The sequence below is a fragment of the Telopea speciosissima genome, chromosome 5 (assembly GCF_018873765.1).
Source record: "Telopea speciosissima isolate NSW1024214 ecotype Mountain lineage chromosome 5, Tspe_v1, whole genome shotgun sequence".
Lineage (NCBI taxonomy): Eukaryota > Viridiplantae > Streptophyta > Magnoliopsida > Proteales > Proteaceae > Telopea > Telopea speciosissima.
In genome coordinates this window covers 64,831,911-64,852,900 of record NC_057920.1, presented here as the reverse complement: position 1 = coordinate 64,852,900, position 20,990 = coordinate 64,831,911, and the positions used below count along the sequence as shown (strand labels likewise).

General features: G+C 37.9%; 1 protein-coding gene across 1 annotated transcript; it reads right to left on the bottom strand.

Moving 5' to 3' along the window:
* Positions 1-7,308: 7,308 nt before the first annotated feature.
* On the bottom strand, positions 7,309-20,340 carry LOC122663272. The gene is made up of 2 exons (XM_043858956.1): positions 20,313-20,340; positions 7,309-9,093 (listed from the first exon to the last, which is right to left on the bottom strand). Exon 2 carries the CDS (start codon positions 9,088-9,090, stop codon positions 7,309-7,311), a length of 1,782 nt encoding a protein of 593 aa, XP_043714891.1. The 5' UTR covers positions 9,091-9,093; positions 20,313-20,340.
* Between the last annotated feature and the right edge of the window lie 650 nt (positions 20,341-20,990).

The window sequence follows — 20,990 nt, the reverse complement described above, 5'->3', positions numbered from 1 at the left end:
AAGGAAAGCATCTGAAGAAGAAGAAACTTGAAACTAAAATCTATGTAAATTAGATGCTAAAAAGGAAAAATTATATGAAGAGAGAAAGAAAGAGATCAGATAGGTAGATATGTAGATTTGTCTGACAGACTATAAGGTGGGGCTCATGGAGGTGCTAAGAATGGAGCTTTTTTCAAAATGCTTTTGCTAAAACTTTAGTTGTTTGATCATTGATGTGAGAGGTGGGACTGCAAGGAGTTGGGAGGTACATAAAAGACTGGTTTCTTTTTAGGAAACCTACACCTTATTACAAGAGAAACTAAGGATTTATTGGAGATTGAGTTAAGAGAGGAATGGATATGATTGTAGAGTGAGAAAGGGAATGGTGGGCCTTAGTAGACAGTAGACTCAACAGGCCCTCCTACTGCTTCTTTTTCAGTTGGTATTATAGGCTGAATTCAGATCATCATTCCAAACAACTTTTCAATGAAGACTGATCTTAGCGTTGGGCTGGCCAGAAAGAAATCACACCCAGGTTAGTGATGAATCAAGTAGCATACCTGTTTGGTGGCTGCTTAATTGATTTGCTTCCTCTACAAAGGTACATGGTTTTTTCAGCTTGCACTCAAAGGTGGACTTAAAAGGAATCTCAGGGCATTGTTGTAAGAAACTCTCAAAGTTCTTGTCACAGCGCATTGTCAGACCTTGAGATTCAAAATGCAAGTGTAACTGTACTAGCTGCTTCACTGACAGTGTTAGATATGTCCAACAATGCCAGCCTTTTAATTTTAAATATGATGAAGATGCCTCAAAATCCAAATGATGCAGTTAAGATTGTTCTATTGGGCCTAGAAAGACTTTATTTGGGCCCATGGATGGGTTTATGGGCCTTGGGCTTTAAACATTTGGGTTTGTTGATGTAATGGGCAACTTTTTTAAGCCCATATTTGGGGTCTCAATTCTTTAAATGGGATTATAAATATAGATAAGATTGTGCGGATCCTGTGTGCTATAAAGTGGTCAAGTTAGTTTAAACTTCTTTTTTTTATCCCCCCAAAAAAAAAGTTCAAAGTTCTTTTAGCTTTGTTTGCTCCACCACCCCCCACCAAAAAAAAAAAACAAGGGTAAAAATGATTGGTAAAAATGATTATACTAACTAGGAGGGGCAAAAAAAACCATTTAACCTTATACTAACTACAGACTTATACCAACTCTAAGTTCTGGCTGGGTGGATCGGATAAATCCAAAAAGACTCATCTTATTAGTTGAGACAAAGTTTGATCTCTGTCCCTCTGTGGAGGTTTAGGACTTAGGAAAGCCTCTACTCATAACAAGGCCCTACTTTTAAAACTAGGTTGGAGACTGCTGACTGATAACAATAGTTCACTTTGGTATGGGTTTTAAAAGCTGGATATTTCAATAACTCCTCACTCATTAATCCCAATTGAATAAGACTTGTGGATGTTTAAAACAGATTATTTTCGATTAATTGATTGTGGATGACTTTCACATGATATTCTATCAATTATTTCTGACCATGTTACATGTATTAAAAAGTACTAATAAGGATGAAAAATTAAGGAGAGATGGAAAGAGTATTTCTACAGCTTGTGATTTGGTGATTATGTTATGGTTGTGCCCCTGACTGCTTGTGACGCCAACGAGTGAGGGGCATCGTAAACTACACATTCAGACGGATCCTTCTTTATTCATATCAGTGTTGAACGTCAAAGATGCTCTTTTATTTCAGAAGGCCTGTCTCAAGGATACTCACTTCCAAGTTTCCTTTCAACTTGGTTATTTAAACTTGGAGAAGACTAACAAAGAAAGCAGCTAACGAAATCTTATTGACAAGTCTATGATTCCTAAAGGCAGTCCAGCCATCAGTCATTTGCCATTTGTTGTTCATACTTGGATCTTTTGCGAGGCTCTAAATAGGTAATTGTGATATCTCAGATGTACTCTAAGATGCTTTGAGGCAGATTAGTGAGATTCCCATCATTGCAGATCTGGTCCAACGCCTTGTAGCCAAGTGTGTTGGACAGTGGACACAGTGGTTGAAAGGATGGAGAAGCAGTTTGAGGGCTGTTAATATGGTCAATAACTGCAAAGGGATTTTATCTTCGGAAAAGATGGAGGTAGAGAACAAGTTCCATCTTGTAGACTGGAAGCAAGTATTCAAGCCAAGAGATTAGAGGGATGGGATTTGGACACAAAAATCAATGAAATAAATAATGCATACAAAAGAGCTGTATAGGCAGGGGAAGATAGTCAGTCATTGCTCACTAATAAAGAAGAAGATTAGAAGAAGAACAACAGATTACATGGTTCGGTCTGTGACCTACGCCCACGGTGATAATGCTAGTTTTCACTATATTGAAATCTCTTAGGATGCATAAGAGCTGTATAGGTAGGGGAAGATAGCCTATGGAGAGCAGTCATTGCTCACAAATAAGGAGTAAGGACTTCTTAACTTGGAAATCCTCCATGTGAGATCTACTTGTGGTCCTGAAATGTATAAGAACATTTTAAAGCGCATTGACTCCTTTCTTAAGAGTGGCACTAGTTCACCAACAATTTAGATGTTTAGGTTTTTCATTTTAACAGATTATTTACTATACTTTTGCCATATTAATATAAATTTTGAACTTAAGAAGAAATATTTCAAAATAACAATAACAACTACAAAATAATTTCAGGAAAAAAACATCTAAGAATATTATGGTAAGTAGCAGCAAAGAAGTTTACATGATAGAGAATCGAATCTGGTCTAGATTTTTTGTGTGTTTAGTGCCTCATTCCACGTCGCTTTTAAAATTGACCTTGTATTGGACTTTCCTATTGTTCATGCTAAGAGATAGAGTTGCATTTCCTCAGTAATGCAGGGGAGTCTATCAGACTCTAAAACCAAGTGAGCTAAGGAGTAGATGACTACTCAAACCAAGTGACTCAGCTTAGCACCAGGCTTAGAAAAGCCCTATCTTAGTGAATTGTAAGTACGAGATGTAATTTAATAAAAAAATAAATAACCAAAAGAGACACTTAAACAGAGACAGATATTGTAATAATAAGATTTCGGTCTTCATATTTTACATAAAAACTAACAGAATCAACAGAGCCTCTCATACACAGAGACAGATAAACAAAGAAGAGAGATGGAATCGTACCTTCACTGTTCGTGCCCTGTTCTTGTCTTTACTGTTCCTGCACCTGAAACCAAAATCCCCAACCAACTTGTTTGCAGACAACTAGAGAGAGAATAGCAAGAGATGAGGAAGAGGAAATGATAAGAATAAGAGGCAAGGAGGGTTCGTGCGGGAAAGTGACGAAGTGGAGAGAAGCAACAGGGTAGGGTTTTCACGGGAATTTAGGGTTTTGAGGTGGAAGGGATCGCTGCAGAGAGATACTACCAGAGGGAGGATGAGGGAGGATAGAGGGTTTGAAGCAATCGGAAGACGATTTTTTGCGGGAAATGAAAACTTCGCAACTGAAAAATGTAAGGCCTTTAATAAATAGATAGCTTCTTTCTTTCTTTCTTTTTTGGTGAAAAAAAGTGGATAGATACCTTTATTGAAAAGGAAAAGGAAAGAATAATATGGAACTGTAGGCATTTTTACACAATTATTGTAATTGGATTGGATTATTACAATTTGGGAAAATTACATCTCCCTCCCCTGTACTATAGCCTAACTACACTTTCCTCCCTTTCATTCTCCAAACCCCCTCTGGCGAACAGTGTTAATCTGGTGTTAGTTATTGTTTTAAAAAGACTATTTTACCTTTGTTCTAAAACGCCACAAATAGAATTACAATGATACCTTTTTCATCATCCTCAACCTAAAACAGCTATTTCTTTCCTCATCCACTGCTAGCACCACCACCACTGCTGTCGATGCCTCCTCCTCCGCCGCTGCTAGCACCACCACCATTGCCACCACTGTTGCCGCTGCCTCCTCCTCCATTGCCTCTATTCTGTGTGTTTATAGTGTTGTTCAAACGAAAATCAGAGGATGACAAATAAAATGTCTCCTAGAGCATAATTTTCAACAGTAATTCTAGTTTCATGGCTTGGTGTTAAATCGAATGAGTGTTCCTCTAAAAGCGATGCTGAAGAAGCACCAGAGTACACTCTGAACCAGAATCTTTGTCTTAGATGGGCTTGATTACGCAGCAATCCCAATTTAGTCAGTATCGTAGATTAGGGATTGTTATTGATGGAAACCCAAATAGCCCAAGTAGTTTTTGAATACACGCGAAGACCCACCGGACTCCACGCCCATTAGTTGAAAACCTGCTCAAGAAAATACTGACCCTAAAGAGAACACACGATAACACTTGAACTAAGTTTGAATTAAACACTTCAAGTATAGAGTACAAACAACAAACCAAGAGAGGGAGAGAGATTTCACCACTACATGGAACAACATCCAAAAGAGCTCAAAGACTTGCAACTGACTCAGGTTAGTTACTCAAGCAACTGACTCAGGTCAGTTACTCAAGCAACTACGAATCCCAATTGGAAAATTGCAAAGACAGAGAGAGTACCTCGATCGCCGCTCTCTTGAGATTTGATGGTAACTGAGAGGAGTAAAGTACAGACGATGTGTGGAGGAAAATGGCAACAGCTCTTCCCTCACCCCGCTGAATTTCAAGGTGTTTCCTTTCCATGTTGCTGAGATTGAAGGTTGAAATAGAATCCAAGAAACTAGAATTGAAGGATCGTTGAGCATACGAGATGAAAGTGCTTAGGTATTTGGAGACATTCCTTAGGGGTTGAAGGAGCAGGGTTGGGGCGGAGTTGCAGGAAAGGGGTTGGAAGAGGAGAAGAAGAAGGGTAAAAGGGTCTATTTACATGGACCTAGGGTTAGTTTGAGGGTTATGAAAAGGGTAAATGGGTCATCTCACAAGGACCCAGGATTAGTTTGGGGATTATGAAAAATCTAACAACGCCACGTTAGCACTTAACAGATGGATGCTAAAGGTAGGGGTGTAATAATAATTTTTTCAAAGTATAGAGGAGGGGTATATAATTAGGGAAAATGTAGGGAGAAAGGTGTAATTAGGCCAAAGTACCGAGGATGGGTATGTAATTTTCCCTTAAAATTTTAATTTATCAAATAAATAGTTTACATTTTTTCATATTCAAACATATGCTTTTTTGGATTTTTTTATTATTATTTTAAAAAAAATAAATAATTTTTCGATTGATTTACTTTGGATCAGTCGTGCCGATTCTATCCATCTAGACCAATCCGACCCTATTCAGATGGAAATCAACCGAACCCAACTCAAATCCCAATTCCTGGTTTTAAAACCTTGCTACAAGCGGTATTGATCAATGTGGAAGACCTTGACTACTTGCCAAGAGCAAAATTCCTCACCTCTACATTTCATTTTTATTGTAGACCTTAACTAACACGGTTTATGTAGATAGATGAGTCTTTAGCTCAAAAAGGAAGAGCACCTAGGTTTGTTCTTAGGAGATGATGGTTCGAATCCTTCATGATTCATGCCTTAGATATTCACTCTGCTTTTATTTTCTTCTATGAACTATTGTAACTCTACGTCCCTCTGGCTAGATCATTGGCATTCTATGGGGATTCTTATCCATTTGATCAGTTATAGAACTATTTATAGTTTGGGTCTCCCCAAGCATTCTATGGTGGTTGATATCCTAGATCTTGTTGATTGGGCTCCTCCGCTCCCTCCACCCTGTGCTTAATAACATTTGGAATGCCTTGCCCACAGAGGTTCATTGTCATTTCTATACATGGTTATGCTATATGAATAACTTTGTGCATGGTTTCCATTTGTGTTCCCCCTAAACAAAATTTGAGAACCCTATTTTCAAATTGAACTTGAACTTTTTCTGTCATCATTTATAAACATATTTTCATCATTGGAGATTTTTAAAAAAATAATTGATTGAGGCTGATAAATTTGAGGATATTAAATCTACCACAAATTCAAAACCAACAAATAAATTTAGAGATCTGATGAATGACTTTGTTCTAGAAGAAATCAAACTTAGGACCATTGTTTACATGATCAAATAAACAAAGGGCTCCATATAGAATTGAGGAACACCTCGACATCAATTGGATCTGATCATAATCCCTTACTCTTAGACAAAGTCCCATCGATTCATTCCTTTAAAAAGCTAATCCATTTCTAAGCTGCTAGGAATACTTACCTAGATTTTTCAAATTTTTTTAATAAATAATTTTCCAATATCTGATTTTAAGTGGTATCACATTGTTTCTTAGAAAATGAAATAAAGCAGAGCTTGAGCAACACTTCTTTTTTTTTTATCGAAGTGAATATTTGTAACCAACTCTTAAGAGTTATCTACGCAACTAACTCAAGATGTTGTAGATGAATTAGCACAAGTGGAATTGAAACTTACGAATGTTATGGAAGCAGAAGAAATGTTTTGGATGCAGAAATCTATTGAACAATTATATCAAAGAGGGAGGTAGATACACTTGGTTCTATCATAAAATGGCTAGGTGTAACATTAGAAGAAATCCTTGGAGTCAAAGACCGAATGGGTGACTTGGGTTTCAATTTCTCAGGAAAGTTTGTCAAGAAATAGATCCTTTACAATCCAAATTCTACTAGGTCATACTTCGGAGGAGCGAAAAGATCCATTTTATATCCTTGGAATCTTGGGTAAGCCTAAAAACCAAGGGGGGATTCAGAGACGCTTATTACTCATCTCAGTTATGGGTTGAGATATATAAAGCAAAATACTTTCAGAATTATAATTTCTTTGTAAATATTTTTTTTTAAAAAGGCTTTTGGATTTGAAACAGCTTGCTTAACTTAAAGGAAGAATTACAAAATAAAATTTTGGTAGGATCCATGGAATCCCAATTTAGAGAGTAGCAAAATTCCGAAACAGATTAACCCTAGTCCATGTTTACATTTTGATAATGAATTAATGACAACAATGGGGGGTTGAAATGTGTAACCACAACTAGAGCTGTTCTTAATGTGTTTTTTTGGAGTTTGGCTCAGTGAATCCGACATAGTGATATCCGCACATTCCTTCTTAATTCAAGACTTTCTATGAGTTTCCAAGGCTTCAATTGGAAAAGCACTTCCATCCCCAAAGGTGAAAATGAAGTCTTTCTTCAAGTTGTCTGATCGTATTCATGGGTAGAGAGTGTAGAACCCACTAAAAAACACAATCAAATGTATACCTCCTAGGAAGAGAATACAAATAGTGCGACCAGTCAATTCAAGCTACCCTTAGAGTTTACACAATTTAACAAAAACAAACTAAAATAAAATAAAACACAAAATAAACCATATAGAGGCCCCCTATTAAATAAATTCCAGAGCCTTCTTTTCACCATTGATCCACGAAAGTACTTTTTCTGTTTTCAAAACAAAGAAAGTTGTTGCTAGAGCATCGACATAACAATTCTCCCTGTGTTGGCTATGTTCAAAGAATACACTGACTAGAGCATTATTGCGGAAGGTACCAGAGGCTTTTGTTATTTTCCCAATAAAACATATACCCTTCAACAAAAAAGCACTGTCGTTACCCAAGGCTTCATCTACAATCCAGGAGGCATATTTCTCACTCGTACCCGTCCATGACCCATGGTTTGAAACCTTTCGTTCTATGATATTGGTTGCACTTTCATTCACATCAAATTGAACCAACTTAAAAGGCTCACGCAATCCAAAATCCTTGTCAAAATAGTAAAGGATATTCTCTTTCACCCTTATTGAACTCTTGGTTGCAATAAAATCAAACTTGAGATATGTCCCCTCCTTGTTAACGAAGATTCGATTCATCTTAAGCAAAAACCCTAAGAAATCGGTCTCACCACCTAAGATCCTAGAAAGGGGGAATTTGACATCTTCTAGCTTATTGCCTACCGTCGATTCAGAAGAACTTAAAGGCTCCTTTTGAAATATACCTGACCCGTTGGCATAGACATACCAAAACCTTTTATCATTAAGGTTATGTTTGCCTACTCTAAGTTTCACCATGATCTCATCCGGCAGGTTCACATGAACTCTCGTCGAAACACCTTTGAACATCCCCACCATTGGAATGTTGAAATACCCACAAAAGATGGAGTTTTTGTCGATATCATCGATTGATTTCGTACCTATCTCCTTCTGCTTGAGCTCAGCCACATCTGATGCAGAATCTCGAAAGATAACTGGGAGGTCGTCCTCGTTCATCAGACGAAAAACCCTAACTATCACACTACCATCAATAAAGAAGTGGGAATCCATAAAGCCTCTTAAAGTAAGTAGATTCTTTATGAGTTGGGCTGCAGTCAAACTATTCGTTTCCATGCCTATGCTTAAGCCAGTGCGTTTGTCAAATATACTTGCAATCGAGACCAGTATCTCGTTTGCGGCGACTAAAAAAGTGGCACTAAATTCTTTGTAAAGGATCAGATCATGTAACATCTCAAGAAACTTCAACACAGATTTTGGATCTCCACTTGCTGGTGGTTCAAGACCAAAGTCAACAAATACTCTCTTCACAGAGTTTGTGATCGCAGCAGTATTCAGTCGGCCAAACTGTTCAGGATTCCAGTCCTGATCAATCTTCTGCTTCATTAATTCATTAAATGCATCATTCTTCTTCGCCAATTCAACCTTGGTATTGTCCAAAAGGCTTTGCAATTCATTAAGTGCATCATTTTTCTTTGCCAACTCCGCCTTTATATTGGCCAGGAGGCTTTGCAATTTATTGAGCTCATCATTCTTCTTCGCCAATTCAGCCTTGGTATTGTCTAGGAGGCTTTGCCATTCGTTCACAGCTTGTGGCTTCGATAACGGTAAATTCTGGAAACCAAAAGGGCCCAATGGTACCACCGTTTCTAGAACGAAGGTATCATACTCACCTTCAAGTAATTCACCATCGTCGTCACGCTTTTGGACACGTACAATAGCCTTTCCCTGACGGTTTACTCTAAAGTTCTTAGACCGCAAGAACCTCTTGAAATCATCACCCTTCGGCCCATCATAGATGACAGCTTTGCACCGTGTCAATTCTAATGGTTCGGAAAAGAGGTCAACCGCGAAGACCTCTAACTTTGAGCTCACAAAAAATTCATCACTTGACGACCAACTCATTTCCTATTAAAAAATAAATACAAACAAACCATCACAAAACAATGGGATTGAGATACTCAAAGCAATGCTTAACCACTGTGAAACAATGTGCTTTGAAGTGAAGTGTGGGAAATGCATTCTTATATATTACAGCCAAAAGGAGGAATAAAACCAACATGCAAAACAATGGGTAAGTTGGTATTGGTAAATGTATGTAATCTTGTGCAAACCCAAGAACTGGTATTGGGTAGAAAATTTATCACTTAGGCTATGTTTAGATGGCAAGAAAAGAAAAGAAAAACATAATCAAACAAAAATTATGATGATGCAATGATTGTTTTATCTAACCATCTCTTTCCTCAAATTAAAATTTTTTTTTTTTTGAATTTTTTCTTTTGTTGGCGCATCAATTATTCTTTTCTAATAGGCACATGGTGCCAATCACTTGTGACTGTTACATGGGATTTTTTAGAACATTGAATATGACTTGTGGATGGTTAAAACAAATTATTTTCAATAAATTGATTGCGGATGACCTTCACATGATATTCTATCATTTATTTCCGACCATGCTACATTTATTAAAAGTGATGTAACAGAGTATTAATAAGGATGAGAACATTAAGGAGAGATGGAAGGAGTATTTCTACAGCTTGTGATTTGGCGGTTATTTTGTAGTAGTGCACCTCAGTGCTTGTGAAGCCAACAAGTGAGGGGCATTGTAAACTACACATTTAGATGGATCCTTCTTTATTCATATCGGTGTTGAGCATCAAAGATGGTCTTTTATTTTTATTCTTCACCAAAAAAAAAAAAAGATGCTCTTTTATTTTAGAAGGCCTGTCTCAAGGATACTTACTTCAATGTTTCCTTTCAACTTGGTTATTTAAACTTGGAGAAGACTAATTAAGAAAGCAGCTAACGAAATCTTATTGACTGGTCTATGATTCCTAAAGACAGTCCAGCCATCAGCCACTTGCCATTTGTTGTTCATACCTAGACCTATTGCATGGCTCTGAATAGATAATTGTGATATCTCAGATGTACTCTAAGATGCTTTGAGGCAGATTAGTGAGATTCCCATCATTGCAGATCTGGTCCAATGCCTTCATTGTACATGAGTATGTTGGACAGTGGACACAGTGGTTGAAAGGATGGAGAAGCAGTTTGAGGGTTGGAAATCAGGTCAATAACTGCAAAGGGATTTTATCTTCGAAAAGGATGGAAGTAGAGAACAAGTTCCATCTTGTAGACCGGAAGCAAGTATTCAAACCAAGAGATCAGAGAGATGGGCTTTGAATACTAAAATCAATGAAATAAATAAAGCATACAAAATAGCCTATGGAGAGCAGTCATTGCTCACAAATAACGAGTAAGGACTTCTTAACTAGGAAATCCTCCATGTGAGATCCACCTGTGGTCTTGGAATGTGTAAGAACATTGTAAAGCGCATAGACTCCTTTCTTAAGAGTGGCACTAGTTCACCAACAATTCAGATGTTTAGGTTTTTCATATTAATAGATTATTTACTATGCTTTTGCCATATTAACATCAATCATGAACATAAGAAGAAATAATTCAAAATATCAATAACAACTAAAATATAAATATTTCAAAAAAGAAAAAAAAACATCCAAGAATATTATGATAAGATTTATGCTTTCTGGAGAATAGAATCTGATCTAGATTTATTGTGTTTTTAGTGCCTCAATCCACATCACTTTTAGAATTGACCTTGTGTTGGACTTTCCTTTTGTTCATGCTAAGAGATAGAGTTGCATTTCCATAGTAATGCAGGGGAGTCTATCATAATTCTTCAATACTTCACTACACAAGACAAATAGAAGTTTGAGTGGGTGTATCAACGTAGATCAAATGTTAGGTAGGGACAATTAAATGGTTGACAGGCCAAAGAACCTCCAATAAGTATACTTCAAGAAGTAATTGGGGCTTATGGGTACCATACTGTGGCACCAAATCCATCAGAAATTTTCTGATAGTTTAGAATACAAGTATAGGTGAGCAACAGAAATCGGAATATTGCTAAACCTTCCTTCACTTCATCTTCTGCAGATGAAGCCATAACTTAAAAGATATTTCTCCCTAAAGGGGAAAGCTGGATCCTTCTTCAAATCCCTCACTCAGAGACACCAAAAAAAAAAAAAAAGGTATGAGGAACAAGAGGAGGTCGATCTGTCTTTACCTTGCTACTTTTTCTTGCTAACGACTAATGTAGTAGATAGATCTCTTGAAAGTGAGACTCTTGACCTATTCTGGTTGATCAATCCAGTCAATGAGCTGAGGAGTAGAAGACTACTAAAACCAAGTGACACAGCTTAGCTCCAGGCTTAGCAAGTGCTATCTTAGTGAATTGTAAATACGCTATATAATTTAAAAATAAACATCAGAGCCACTTAAACAGAGGCAGATAAACAAAGAAGAGAGATGGAATGATACCTTTACTGTTCGTGTCTTTACTGTTCCTGCGTTTGAAACCAAATTCCGCAACCAATTTGTTTGCAGACAACTAGAGAGAGAAGAGCAGGAGATGAGGAAGAGTAAATGATAAGAATAAGAGGCTGCGAAGGTTCGTGCGGGAAGTGTAGGAGTGGAGAGATAGAACCGGAGGGAGGAAAGAGGGTTTGAAGCGATCGGAGGAGGATTTTGTGCTCGAAATGAAACCTTTGCAACTAAGTACGTAAAGTAAGTAAAGTTTGCACCCCACCAAAAAAAAAAAAAAAGAGTAAGTAAAGTAACGCCTTTAGTGGATAAATTTACTTTAAATGAAAAGTTACATAAAAGATGGGAAAAATAATACTACCTGGTTGCGTGGCTAACCTTGTGGCTCTTGTACCTAGATATATTTCTGCCATGTACCTCAATTCATGGAAAAATAAAAATCTCACCCAGATCGATGCTTATATGAATGCTTTCATTGGCTGGCACCCGTGTGTAGGCTCTAGAGGCCTAGGCAGCGTTCTCTAGCCCATAAAAGATCTACAATATTATTGGGAAAAATATTAATATTGTTTGGAATTCCTTGATCTCCTCTTGTAGACCGTAGATGAATGGTTTAACTTGTTCTTAGGTGAAATTTTACATGAAATTGCATTTGTTTAACACAAAAATAGTATATTTATGAGTTCTTACAAATAATTACAAATAGAATAAGAAACTTATATGGAAAAAAATGATTATGTTGAAATAGATTTTGATAAATATTACAATCTCTAATTATAAATTGTGAGCTAATTGTAGATCAAAGAAGATAGGGTGCTCAAAGATCAACTAGTGTGTTTTTTTGTTGCTTGGTTCTTTGCTTGATTTCAATCTCAACAAAGAAATGAAAGTATAACTCTTTTACTTCTTGTCCTCTTACTCTTTTAGCCTACCTTATTGAGGTCTCTTGTGTGTTTGCGGCAGATCCGATCAGTCTCAAGAGAATTTTCGATCTTCTAATAAAAATGGTATCATCATGACTAAATCTTGGGGCACCCACTGCTTAAATGATGGTATCATTGAAATAGAACCTCCTAAGCAACCTGTGGTCACCTCAAATCCGGTATGCAGTAGGAGATCAAAATGTTAAGGGTAAAGTACACGTATCCCCCTATAATGCACCCAATATTCCTCGTACCCCCCTAAGCCTCTGATAAGTCCACGTACCACCCCTCAATATTCCACATACCACCCCTGCTTTACCCCCCTAATGCCATTTAAGTCCATACCAGGTATTAAATGTTAAAAGATGACCAAACTACCCTTTCTCTTATTTTTTTTAAAATTTGAAAAAACCTCATTTCCCTGATCTATTTTGCCGTTTGTATGTCTTTAGCGCTTCCTTCATCTATGACTTCCTTCATCTATGAACCTCCACCAAGCTAGAACTCTCCGTGCCTCTGCAGAAGTTTCAGTAGATGCCGAGAACCCAATAAATATTTGGGGTGATAATTAGTTAGCTATGGTTACGTCATAGAAAGTGAACAGAGGTTTGGTGGGTTAACCTAATTTCTGGGAATCGGACATCTGGTCTCTAGAACGGATTAAATTCAATTTCATTTGGGCAAAAGTGAAAAAATTGGGATTAATTGAGTTTTACTCGCTTACGAAATCTAGGCATGATTGGAGGAAAAACGAAAGGAAAAAATGGAGAAAAAAAAAAAAAGAAACAAAGAAAGAAGAAATTGAAAAACAACCAAAAAGAGGGGCGATCAAGACGGTGGCACTGGTAGAAATCAAATACGCATCTCTCTCTCTCTTCCTCACAATTCCCAAGTCCAATGGAAACTCAACATTCACAAACATTGCGGCCTTGTGGGTGATTTTTGTTCAAATCATCAAATTGTCCAACCGAGCTTCATCCCCATTCTTGAAATGTAACCCGTTCATTATTGCATTCATATGTCTAGTGGTGCAAATAGGGCAAGGTGGGCGATCGATTAGATTTGCATATTAGGGTTTAGATTGACAGATTTACCAGAATTCTTTTTCGGTGGTATAGATACATCATTTGTTATTGTAAGAATGATTCCACTATGCTTGCAGCTCTGCCCTTTGAACAACACTATAAACACTCAGAACAAAGGCAGTGGAGGAGGCGGCGGCAGTAGTGCTAGTGGTGGTGGTGGCGGTGGAGGAGAAAGATAGATATGGGTGTTTTAAGTTGAAGATGATGAAAAGGGTAGCAGCGTAATTTTATATCTAATGTTTTAGCACAAAGGTAAAATAGTCTTTTCCAAACTAAAAATAACAGAGTGAGGTGGTGGTATCTGCATATCCGTTCTAAAGCGGTGGTGGTGGTGGGTATGTAAAAGAAGATGATTTGGGGAAGATGAGGGCATTTTGGTTTTTTCAAATTTTAGCAAATAGATCAGGGCAATGAGATCTTTTCAAATTTTAGAAGAGATAAAAGAAAGGGTAGTTTGGTCATCTTTTAGCTTTTAAGTAGGGGTGTCAATGGGTCTGGTTGGGCCGGGCCTGCCTAAACCCTGACCCTGACCCTAGAGGCCTTAACCTAAACCCTGACCTTGACCCAATCCTGGTAGGGCCAAGAAACCCTCAACCCTGACCCGACCCTACCAGGGTTTTCCCTAACCTGACTCGGCCCGACCCGACCTTGATAGGGTCGGGCAGGGTCAGGTTGGCCCTGATTGACCCTGTCTTGACCCTGTTTTGACCCTGATTGATATATATCAAATAACCCTTTTATACGGGAGGCAATAGAATAGAATGAGGGAGAGTATAGTGACAGATATTTGAGAAAAAAATAATGGGTAATCACGGTACAAATTAAGGCTGGTTTCACAATTATCCATTTACAAACACAAAGAATAGCAGTTTCCCAAAATTAAAAAAGAAAAATCAACAATGTTGCTAAAAGAAACAGGAGACAATGAACTATGGCCTATTCTAATTTAATTCCCTCTTATAACAATGAACTTGGAGAAGAAACAAAAAGTAAACCAGGATCACCCAAAACAAACCAAAAAAAAAAAAAAAATTAATGTCATGAAAGATTATTTAAAAAAAAAAAAGGGATGGTTTTCATGTACATCGTGTATAAAAGGAATCTTTTACACTGGTTTTTAGTAACCGTCAGATTGAATTGTTTTAATCTGAACCGTCCAAGAATAAAATAATGATAGATACTTATCCTATACTGTTACTTTCGGTTACTCTTTCAAATACGTCTACACTTTGTATTTATTGATTAAAAAAAATGATATTTTTTTTGTAGAATAAAACGAAATAACTTCCATATTTTTTGTTCTCTGCAACTCCCTTTTCTCTTGCCCAAATAAATCTTTTCTCTCTTCTTCTCTTCCGCAAAACACGGTTTCTTCACCTCAATCTCAACTCTCAATCGACCATGAATCTTTTCATCCTTTTTTCTCGTTTCTTTTCAGTTCGCTCCACCTTCTATCACAACCAGTCGGATCTCACAATGGCTACCGCCGTTTCCATCGTCGGAGCTGTTAACAGAGCACCGGTCCTGTGTTCTTCCCGCCCTTTTTACCCTTTGTACCAATCCTTGCTTATTTCTTTCTTTCGTTTCAATTTCACATGGCAGAATGGAAATAGTTCCACAATCTCTTCTGAATTTTGCAGGCAATCTTTTACAGGTATTTCGTTTCTTTCTAAGAGGGAGTTGCAGAGAAAAACATGGACGTTGTTTCGTTTTTTTTTTTTAATTATTATTGATAAATACCAAAGGTAATCTTTTACACGTATTTGAAAATGTAATTGTGTAGGAGGAGTATATACCTTACTTTATCCTTGAACGGTTCAGATTAAAACCCTTGAATCTAACGGTTAATAAAATCTAGTGTAAAAGATTCCTCTTATACACGACCGTGTATGAAACTTTTTGCCAAAAAAAAAAACAATCAAAAGAGAGGCACCAAACTATTTTATCAATTCGCGGTCTTCAGGGTTCAGCACTTTAGTGCTTCACTTCGTTACCACTCTCTTTCTCTCTCTCTCTTCAGTCACACTCGATAGAAATTTATATATGTCGTATCTGCAAACGAAATTTATAAACCAAGCCAAAAAAAAAGGAGAGGCACCAGGCAGACGACTTCTCCGGCAACGAATCGAGGTTAAGGTGTTAAGCCGATTACTCAGGGAAGGAGGAAGAGGAAAGCAACGAGCAAACAATCGGCGCCCTAAGTCCCTTAAACCATTAAGCGTTAAGATGCTTCAATAGAAAATGAAATTGTAAAGAGATTTAGCCATTTAGGGTTTGCCACTTTGCCCTTAGGATTTTTTCGTCTTTTCCTATTTAATTTGTCTCAGATATATACAGTATTATATATTTATATTAATACAGGGTCGGGCCGGGCCGGGCTAAGCCCAATGCCTTATCCAGGACCCGACCCGACCCTGCCAGGGTCAAGTTATTTCTAAACCCTAATCCGCCCTTTGGGTTGAAAAATCAGGGTCGGGTCAGGGCCGGGCTAAGGGCGGGTTGGGGTGGGTTCGGGCCGAGTGGGCTTTTTTGACAGGCCTACTTTTAATACCTGATGTGGACCTAAATGGCATTAGGGGATAAAGCAGGGGTGGTATGTGGAATATTGAGGGGTGGTACGTGGACTTACCAGAAGTTTAGGGGGGTACAAGGAATATTGGGTGCATTATAAGGGGGTATGTGTACTTTACCCAAATATTAACTACTATATATTAATTTTTTATTCATACAAAATAGATGGCTGATTTTCATCAACTTGATTAGTAAGTGAATACAAACTAGATATACGCGACCTATTAATGGAAATTAGGAGACAAGAAGGTACAATGAAAATTGTGCAACACAAAATTATCTTAGGGGGTATGAACTTGCTCAAAATGAACTAGCACCCAAAATTATTTGTTTGAGGTTTGATTATATGATTTCCATTTTATTCTATAATATGTATTCTCTACTATGATTATATTTATGTATGCAATTTGCACTTCTCATTCAAGACTTTCTATGAGTTTTGAAGGCTTCAATTGGAAAAGGACTTCCATCCCCAAAGGTGAAAATGAAGTCTTCCTCATAACCGATTTAAGATGGTTTTGATGAACAAGATGTTACTTTTTCTCCACGTTGTCTGATCGGATTCATGGGGTACAGTGTGTAGAAGTGACAGAACCCACTAAAGCACAATCAAATTGATACCTACTAGGAAGAGACAATACAAAGGGTGTGACCAGTCCATTCAAGCTAGACTTAGAATTTACACAATTTAACAAAACATATATAGACTAAAATAAAATAAAACACAAAATAAACCATATAGAGGCCCCGTATTAAATAAATTCCACAGCCATCTTTTTATCATCGACCCCCGGATCTATTTTCTCTGTTTTTAAAACAAAGAAAGTTGTTGCTAGAGCATCGACATAACAATTCTCCCCGTGTTGGTTATGTTCGAAGAAGACGCTGACCAGAGCATTATTGCGGAAAGTACCGGAGACTTTTGTTATTTTCCCAACAAAACAAATACCCTTCAACATGAATAAACAGTCGTTACCCAAAGCTTCATTTACAATCCTGGAGGCATATTTCTCACTCTGACCCGTCCATGACCCATGCATTGAAACCTTTCGTTCTGACATATTGATTGCACTTTCATTCACATCAAATTGCACCAACTTAAAAGGACCAAGCAATACAAAATCCTTGTCAAAATAGTGAAGGATATTGTCGGCGTTGTTCACCTCTATTGGACTCTTGATTGCAATAAAATCAAACTTGAGATATTTTCCCTTCTTGTTAACGAAGGTTCGATTCATCTTAAGCAAAAAGCCTAAGAAGTCGGTCTCGCCACCTAAGATCCGAGAAATGGGGAATTTGACATCTTCTAGCTTATTGTCTATAATCAATTCGGAAGGACTTAAAGGCTCCTTTTGAAATATACCTGAACCGTTGGCATAGACAAACCAAAACCTTTTATCATCAAGGTTATGTTTGCCTACTCTAAGTTTCACCATGATCTTATCCGGCAGGTTCACATGAACTCTCGTCAAAACACCTTTGAACATCCCCACCGTTGGAATGTTGAAATACCCATAGAAGATGGAGTTTCCGTCGATGTTGTCGATTGATTTCGTACCTATCTCCTTCTGCTTCAGCTCAGCCACACCTGCTGCTGAATCCCGAAAGATTATTGGGAGGTCCTCCTCGTTCATCAGAAGAAAATCCCTGACTATCACACTGCTATCAATAAAGAAGTGGGAATCCATAAAGCCTCTTAAGGTAAGTAGATTCTTTATGAGTTGGGCTGCAGTCGAATCATTTGTTTCCATGCCAATGCTTAAGCCAGTGCATTTTTCAAATATACCTACAATCGAGTCCAGTATCCCATTCGTGGACACTAAGAAAGTGGCACCGAATTCTTGGTGAAGGATCAGATCATGTAACATCTCGAAAAACTTCAAAACAGATTATGGATCTCCACTTGCCGGTGGTTCAAGACCAAAGTCAACAAACACTCTCTTCACTGAGTTTGTGATCGCAACGGTATTCAGTCGGCTGAACTGTTCAGGATTCCAATCCTGATCAATCTTATGCTTCATTAATTCAGTAAATGCATCATTCTTCTTCGCCAGTTCATCCTTCGTATTGTCGAGAAGGCTTTGCAATTCATTAAGTGCAACATTTTTATTTTCCAACTCCGCCTTGGTATTATTGAAGACGCTTTGCAATTCATTAAGCTCATCGTTCTTCTTCGCCAATTCAGCCTTGGTATTTTTTAGGATGCTTTGCAATTCGTTCACAGCTTGCGACTTTGGTAATGGTACATTTTGGAAACCAAAAGTGTCCAATGGTACCACCGTTTCAAGAATGAAGGAATCATCCTGACAATCAAAGAATTCACCACCGTCGTCACACTTCATTAATTCATTAAGCACGTCATTCTTCTTCGCCAATTCAACCTCAGTATTGTCCAGGAGGCTTTTCAATTCATTAAGCTCGTCATTCTTCTTTGCTAATTCAGCTTTGGTATTGTCCAAGAGGCTTTGCAATTCATTCACCTCTTGCGGCTTCGACAATTGTATGTTCTGGAAACCAAAAGGGCCCAATGGTACCACCGTTTCTAGGACAAAGTTGTGATACTCACCTTCAAGGAATTCACCATCGTCATCACGCTTTTGAACACGCACAATAACCTTTCCCTGACGATTTACTCGAAAGTTCTTAGACCGCAAGAACCTCTTGAAATCTTCACCCTTTGGCCCGTCGTAGATGACAGCTTTGCATTGTGTCAATTCTAATGGTTCAGAAAAGAGGTCGACTGCAAAGACCTCTAACTTTGAGCTCACAAAAATATTATCATTTGACGACCAACTCATTTCCTATTAAAAAGTAAACACAATAAGCAAATCACAAAGCAATGGGATTGAGATACTAAAATAATGCTTAAACAATATGAACCAATGTGCTTTGAAGTGTTGTGGGGAAGGCAACTATCGAGCAAAATAACAAGCCACTTGGTTTTGGTAAATATAAATAATCTTGTTCAAACCCAAGACCAGGTACTGGTAGATAATTTGTCACTTAATTTGTTGGCACATCAATTATTCTTTTGTAATACACACATGGTGCAACAACTTGTGACTCTTACATGGGTTTGTTTAAAACAATGAATATGATTTGTTGATGATTAAAACAAATTATTTTCAATTACATGATTGTGGATGACCTTCACATGATAATCTATGCACTTTCCATGTTTAAATGTTTACAAAGTAAAGAACAACGATTAGAATGGGGAAGAGAACTGAATGTTCAGATCAATCAAGGAAATATATTAATATTGTTAACCAGTAGTAGGGCCAAGTTGACTCATAATTCCATAATATTTCAACAACACACACACATCCAAGATGGAGAATGAGATTAGTGAGATTCATATCATTATAGATCTGGTCAAATGCCTTCATTGTAGACGAGGAATTAGAGAACTTGATGCGGATCCGGGATTCTGATACCCATTCGGATCGCTTCTGGTCCCACTCAAATAATAGACAGCTCAAATCTAAGATGCTGTGGCACAATTGTCAATAACTAGATTTTTCAGGAGTTTACTAGGCCAGTTGAGAGAAAGGGCTATGATAGGGATTGTTATTTATTGTCTAGAGACGAACTTGGAAGGGTATGCAAAATTAGGATAAACTAGGAAAATGGTATTGGTAGATGTGAGGGGTATTAATGGAAATTAAAAGAACAAAATAAGTTTAAAAAAAAATAAAAATTCATGGAGAAAAGGGAAAGAGACGGCAACCTCTCTAACACCCAAAACCAGAGACGGAAAAAACAAGCGCAAAGGTTTAGAAGAAGAACTCCTTCGATCAAGCAGTATTCGACTTAAGATTTCAGTCGAACAATCCTTCGTTCCTTATGTTATGAAGATCTACTGGTATTTACCCAAAAGATTAGGCAACAACAGAGAACCAGCAACCTGAAACTGCAATTGACAGTAACTTGCAGAATCAGTGTGGAACCCTGGTTCGTTATCACAGCAGGGAAACGATTTAGTTCCCAGAATTTGAAATTGATAGGATCAGAAACTAGAGAGTTCCAAGAACAGGGATCGATCAGAGAAGAACCAGAACGAACAGTCCAAGTGACTCAGCTTAGTTCCAGGCTTAACAAGTCTTATCTTAGTGAATTGTAAATATGAGATGTAATTTAAAAATAAACCAACAGAGCCACTTAAACAGAGACATATAAACAAAGAAGAGAGATGGAATCGTACCTTTACTGTTCCTGCGTCTGAAACCAAAATCTCCAACTAACTTGTTTGCAGACAACTAGAGAGAGAATCGCAGGAGATGAGGAAAAGGAAATGATAAGAACAAGAGGCAGAGAGGGTTCGCGCGGGAAGTGTAGGAGTGGAGAGATATTACCCGAGCGAGGACTGAGGATTTGAAGCGATCGGAGGAGGATTTTGCTTTTTGATCGATCTTGCGGGAAAAGAAACCTTAGCAAGTAAGTAAAGTAATGCCTTTAGTCACATTAAAAAAAGAGTAAATTACTCCCCCCTCCCCTCGATTATGCTCTAATGACAAACCCCTCCCCTGGGTATTGAGTAATGACTCTCCCCTCCCCTGTATTAACAAGATTCTATCAACCGTACCCATTCCGTTAAAAAGGACTGTTAAGTGATAGGAAAAGACTATATTACCCCCTCCTTCTTCTTCTTCTTCTTCCTCCTCCTACAATCCCTTTCCTGCAACTCTGCCCCCACCCTGCTGCCAACGCAACCCCTCTCACCGTCCCCACTCATGCTCTCTCCTTGCCCTTTCCCTGCTGGCCGACGCAAAGGGTCTCCATGGTGAGAAAATGATAACTCGACACACACAAGATATCACCACGCAATGCAGAATAATTCCAAACCGAAGTCCAAGAAATTCAGATGTTTCGTCATATGGTC

What these genes read in the sequence shown, in the direction of transcription:
- LOC122663272 (XM_043858956.1), bottom strand. Translation starts at nt 9,090, where the DNA reads ATGAGTTGGTCGTCAAGTGATGAATTTTTTGTGAGCTCAAAGTTAGAG.